The sequence below is a fragment of the Salvelinus namaycush genome, chromosome 21 (assembly GCF_016432855.1).
Source record: "Salvelinus namaycush isolate Seneca chromosome 21, SaNama_1.0, whole genome shotgun sequence".
Classification (NCBI taxonomy): domain Eukaryota; kingdom Metazoa; phylum Chordata; class Actinopteri; order Salmoniformes; family Salmonidae; genus Salvelinus; species Salvelinus namaycush.
The window spans coordinates 29,441,435-29,447,497 of record NC_052327.1 but is presented as its reverse complement, the minus strand read 5'-3'; the positions used below and the strand labels follow the sequence as shown (position 1 = coordinate 29,447,497).

The 6,063-nt window shown below is 37.8% G+C and overlaps 1 protein-coding gene across 1 annotated transcript; it reads right to left on the bottom strand.

Moving 5' to 3' along the window:
* Window positions 1-454: 454 nt before the first annotated feature.
* LOC120065786 (insulin gene enhancer protein ISL-2A) lies at window positions 455-4,349 on the bottom strand. Its single transcript, XM_039016840.1, has 6 exons — window positions 4,292-4,349; window positions 3,741-3,930; window positions 2,997-3,256; window positions 1,995-2,278; window positions 1,648-1,815; window positions 455-571 (listed from the first exon to the last, which is right to left on the bottom strand). The coding sequence occupies exons 1-6, from the start codon at window positions 4,347-4,349 to the stop codon at window positions 455-457; spliced, it is 1,077 nt and encodes a 358-aa protein (XP_038872768.1).
* Between the last annotated feature and the right edge of the window lie 1,714 nt (window positions 4,350-6,063).

Genomic DNA, 6,063 nt, shown 5'->3' with positions numbered 1-6,063 from the left:
ATAATCTCTAGAAATCATGCACATCTATACAGAGACATGGGGCTCCATATGATCCCAACCCAGCATAGGAAATTTAGATGAAACTACAATGATGGCCGTGTTGGCCACTATGGATAACGTTCTGATATGTTCATTATAAATTAGCGGCTCATAATAAAGTTGAATGTTTGTAGATATAATCCTCACGTATGTCCAACCATGTAGGATCCGAGGCTCAGACTCTGCTGTAGTTATAGGCCTTGGTTCGCACACTGGTACCTTGAAATTCATCTGATCCTGAACAATGCTGTGGACAGGTCCATCCGTGAAAAATTGGTATCCTCGTAGACAATTCCAACGTTATTATTCGTTAAATAAGATAAAATAAGTTTCCTATCCATGCTGTGAGCTGGCCAGTTCTCATGCAGGACACGCGGGAGCATGCTGGGGTTCGAAGCGACCTGTTGGGCTGATCTCACGTGTCCACCGGACTCGCTACCATGCTGTTCGGAGTGTCCGGCAACTGCGACGACAAGGAGGTCACATCACTGCCGGAGGAGTTACCCATGGAGCCCGATTCAGAAAAAGACACCTGCGATGAAAACAGGTGTTTAATTAGCGTAGTTTCCTAACCAATATTGCAACAAAAAATGTTTTATTGCATAGCCTATTAATATGGACCCTAAAGCCGATGCCACACGAAGCAATCTGGACGCAATGTATGTTGCTCCGTGTGTCTAAATTGCATTGCATAACAAAACAGAAATCAATCATATTTCATGCAACTGATTGTATGCAATGTCCAATCAGTGAGCAGAACTCATATCGTTCAGTTCCGGACTCCAACCAGTTGTCGTGTCAACACAGCTGTCAGTGTTGCTGCAAACCGAGACAGAAAATACATGCCAAATGGGGAATGTATAAGAAATTCTAGACATAATGGCTAGTCATGTGTTATGTACATGGTCTGGCAGACAATACATGTCATTTCAGAAGTGAACCCAGACCATTCTCTGTCCAGTTTCAACTGAAATTGTTCAAAATGTACTGCACTGGCTAGTTAGCTAGCTTAGCTTATCCCTAGCTTGGTTAGCTAGTTAAATTAGCTATATTGTTAAAACATGGTTGGCAACATTTTGGCTAGTTAGCCAAATTGTACAGATAGCAGTTTGTCTATATCGATGCTGTTATAATTACCAAACAAATAAATGAAACCGTGATGTATGAAAGGATTGGATGTTGCATGCAATTTCAATAGCGTCTGAATTGCTTCGTGTATCAGCAAAGTTGCTTTAGAAGATGTTGCTTGCAGCTTGAATTGACTTGCTTAGTTAAATAAAGTTTTTTTTAACACATAAAAAAGGGATTTGCAACAGAAAATGCGTCCAAATTGCTTCGTGTGATACAAATATTATTTAGGCCTATAAGAATATGTATAGCCTATTATAGCCCAGAATGTAAATCGATCAGCATTCCAATTTAATGTTTAAAAGCATATATTTATTATTTAGAATTGTATTGAGTGAATAAAGCATCAGTGTCTAATCTGAATTGAGATTCAGAGATCGAGTGGATGGTGTTCAGCTCCGTGAATAAACATTCATTTATTTCAAAATTATTGTGTGTGTGCCTAGAGTGTGCAGCTCTCTTTTTCATGTGGGTGCCTACCAACTGCTGGAAGGCGGGCTGGTCCAGATCACTCTGCAAGGCGAACTCGCTCAGGGCCTTCCATGGGGGCTGGTAAGTCTGCACCTCTACTGGGTTCCCTTGGACCGTGTTGTCGTGTCGAATTGGACTGCCTGCCACCAGAGGCGTACCCGTCAGCCCCTGAAGATTCTACAGAGAAAACGAAAATGTATCACAACAAACATCTCACCAGCATCTGGTTGTCTCAACATTTAAAGTGCAATATGCATGCATTGCATTCAACATTTTGGCACGCGTCATTAAAATACACCTTTATTTTTAGAAGACCGAACTGTTTATGTTGCATTGGAATGTCTCAATAAGCTCACCGTTTTATCGCTGTGATGCTGTTGTTGAAGTTGCTTCATGAATATCGATCTCTTCTTGTCTTTACAACGTTTGTTCTGGAACCAAACTCTGATGACCCTTGGGCTAAGTCCGGTCATCTCGACCAATTGTTCTTTCATAAGTGCGTCTGGTCTTGGGTTGGCATTGTAACAGGTCCGAAGAGTATGGAGCTGCTTCTCGTTTAATACTGTTCGCACCCGAGTGGTCTTCTCAGACTGCTTGTGGACGTGGTTCCGATGAGGAGGCTGTCGAACGGACACAGGATCTGTGGGACAAATATTCAAAAGGAAATACCTTTGAAAATTGAATTTCCACTGACTGATTCAAATTTAGAAATGAATCGAAAGGAAACATGGCTGATGATAACCTTCTTCTCCCTATTCTGCTAATAATAGGCTAAGGATGATACATGTCATTTCGTGATAGACTAATTAATAAGATGCTTTGTTAAACTTTAATTAAACCTATAGGCTATATACGTTTGCATCCCCTTGCAAATAGGCTAGTAACTTCCCCAAAAATGTATTACATTAAAAGAACATTAATTATTTTTATGTTGTAGAATTAGTCCTATGTTTTGATCGAGGTCTTCTCTTCTGTCTTTTTCTAACTTCACACCTACAAACTCTAAACGTTCAGTAGGCCTATATAGGCTAAATTACCACAAATATATCGACCATTGCAGAAAGTCTAAATGTTACCTTATTGTTTAAAAAAATAATTTTAGTCTAATAACTTAAACAACTTAATAGATACAAACAGCACCCAATAGGCTGTACTTTGTTTAGTCTACCAATGAGTGTAATTTAATAAACTAGTAGGCTTAAAAGTCTGAAAACTTGCTCAATAAAAGGACAATTTTACAGACAAGAATAATTCCTATTATTATCCTATTATTATGTTATATCCTTTAGTTGTTATTAACGTTGTTATTAATATTATACTCTCGCGATTATTATTAGCACCAATATTATTTTACTGACCTGCAATATGAAGAGACCTGGAGTGAATAATTCCCGGACTGAGGGGACTTCCCGCTGAGGCCCGTTCCATCAGTAAACCATGATCAGCTCGACACAGCAGCTCCTCGTCCCGCAGAGAGAACTCATCCCCCGGCAGGAGATGCCTGCTGCACACGGAGCACCTAAAACACTCCATGTGGTACACGTTGTCACGAGCTCTCATCACTAGATCGCTGCTGCAGAAGCCAATGTTACAGTTTGCACATTTAATCCCAAATAATCTGAAAAGGACATAGGAATATTGGTCTTAATATGTTATAATGCATGGGCCTATAGCAGGAATGACTTCACGCATCCTTGCCTGGTTTTAATGTCTATGATCCTGGCAACTCAAATGTATTTCAAGGATATAGCCATCAGTAACAAAAAATCATCAAAACAGTTTGGGAATTCATATTGTACCTACTAGGCCTGTATATTACACACGTTTCGTTCCAAGCATAAAACATTAGACTCAAATCATCATAAAAACATGCTTACGATAAAACAACCTTTTTAATTTAATTTTTACAAAATAAACCAGAAACTTTGACTAGCCTGTATGCTATTGTCTCTCATATAGATCATTTTTTTTGCATTAATGTCAACAAGCTTCTCATACAGTTCCACTTTCTTGTACAGTAACTAAATCAAATCACAATTTTGGCATTTGGAAATTCCAAAGCTCTGAAATCATGTTAGTGAGGAAAGTTAGTCAACTCCTACCTTACATAATCTCTTTTGCAGTATGTCTTGCCATCTCGGACGAAGCAAGTGCACGTCTCATCCAGGTACTGACTGCATTCCGCGCACTTCAGACACGCAGCATGCCACTCCAGGTCCGGGGCGACCCGCAGGATGTACTGGTCGTGGATCTGACTCCCACAGCCCACACACATTGCGATTCCAGACTTCTCTGTGGAATGCACATTGTATATTTATGCTACCACCACGTACACCCATGTAATCCCCCTGACATACTCGCTAAATACTCTGTCAATACATCTTGTCCTGTTCTGTCATCCTTGTCATTTCCAGAATGAAGGGCCGTAGCCTACGCTTAAAACTGACCACAGACCTCTACTAAGATGTATTCCTATCACCATTACCAACGATAAAGGCCTTGCTTTCGATTCACTGGGTCTGTTTAACGCTAAACATATGCATAGGATTGTACGTACAATGTTCCAATAGTAGGCCAATATTATTAATTATCAAATCAATCATAAATGTGCCTGGGTCAAAGTAAAAAAAGAGAGACACAAATGTTTACTTACTTTTGGAATGATCCCCCATATCACCCAAGAAAGAAGAATTGAATATAATATCCACCATACAGGAGGGATAGTGCAGGCCGATAGCTGTAGAAATGGAGTGGGAGACTGCCCCGTCCCGTTCCTGGCTGACAACTTCTATTCCTCGAGTGAGAGGTGGGAAGAGAGCAATGTCACACGCGTATAGTGACGTCACATGCAAACCTGGACCTCTGTGCGTTTGGGGAGGGGTAAATTATGCAAAGTCTTTGACTATGAAACAATATTAGATCAACATTGACCCCCTCCATTTGTTTTTTTCCAAGCCAGCGTTTGCTTTTTTTGTTTGAAAAGAATGAAAGTGGAAGAAAGTTCTAAAGGTAATTAAAAGCCATTAGAAAATGAAATGTAATTTTGTATTTTTGAAAATACTATTTTTGCATGATAAGACACATTTTATTAAACTAAAAACATTTTATTTTCTCAACAGAAATTTTATTTCACACATATGTTGAGTGGAAAGTGAAACTTTATTGTTATGATTATGCTTCTAAACCTATTATTGTGATAATGATTATGGTGTTGATGATTATTTATAATATTCTTAATATTATTATTTTTATTAATATTCTTTTTCCTGGTGACAATACATTATTTAAAAAAATATGCATTGCAAAATCATATTGAAAGCCTTGGTTTCAAAGGGTAAGATAAGAATAGAGACCTCATAGAGGACTATGAGAGTGTTCTATGAGTGAGCCCTCTACTGGAAAATGAGCAGAAAGGTCCTTTTGGAGCAGAAGGGCAAATTTTGGAGCAGAAAGGATAATTTTGTTGTTTATGTTTTGAATAACAGCTACATTATTTCGTCAATATTATTATGTAGTCAAATTATAAAAAGCTAACAAAATCCATCCATAATAGTAAATGGCGAAGCTATTTTGACATGCATTTCCTGAACTAACTACTCAAATAACTGTTTCCATTCTGCAATATTGTATAATCCTAATTCAAATTCGATTTGTATTGTCCGAATATATAAATCAATGAATCTTTAGATACCGTTTTCAGTACGTTTTAAGACACGTTTTGAAATGGAAAATCCATCAATTTTTGTGCATGTGCAATAAATAAATACATTATCGCAAAGATATGCATGATATCAGATTACCTACCGGTTTATTTGTTCAAGATGTCTTTATTCAAAAAGGCACGTGGCAACATCAACCTTCTCCTGAAAATCAAACTGCGACCGTGTCTCGAACCTCACCTTTGACATTGACCCTCACCCCAGATACAAATACAGATACAAATTATTTTAAATTACAAATCGTAATTAGGATTAAGGGATGTTGATGTCGTCCAGACAACAATGAATCCCAAAAAAAGCTACATATTTTTTTTATTTGAAGCATTCTTCGAGTTTGATTCCAAAGCCGTTTAAAGAAATCAACATTTAGCATAAAAGTTGCACTAGAAATGGATAGGCCATAAGCAAATGTTAACCAATCATTATGATTGCCCTAATCGAATAAATGCTTTATATTTCAACGCAATTGCATTTATAGACATATAGGCCAGTTATTCACTAAACAAAACTCAAAAATTGAATAGACTATATGGAATAAATTGTAATTCAAACCGCAAATCTGTCTAATTTGAGTTGGCAATGCATAACTAATGTTTATGAAAATCGTAATTTTGTTTTGTGAATGGCTGCTTAATCTTTATTTGTTACATGTTCATGATTGACATCCATCCCACCCTGAGACGTTTAAATAAAACGTCTTCATAGG

Coding starts and splice junctions, on each gene's coding strand:
- LOC120065786 (XM_039016840.1), bottom strand. CDS start 4,349: ATGGTGGATATTATATTCAATTCTTCTTTCTTGGGTGATATGGGGGAT. Junction 3,931..4,291: donor TATGGGGGATCATTCCAAAA/GTAAGTAAACAT, acceptor TGCATTCCACAG/AGAAGTCTGGAATCGCAATG. Junction 2,279..2,996: donor CAGGTCTCTTCATATTGCAG/GTCAGTAAAATA, acceptor TTTGTCCCACAG/ATCCTGTGTCCGTTCGACAG.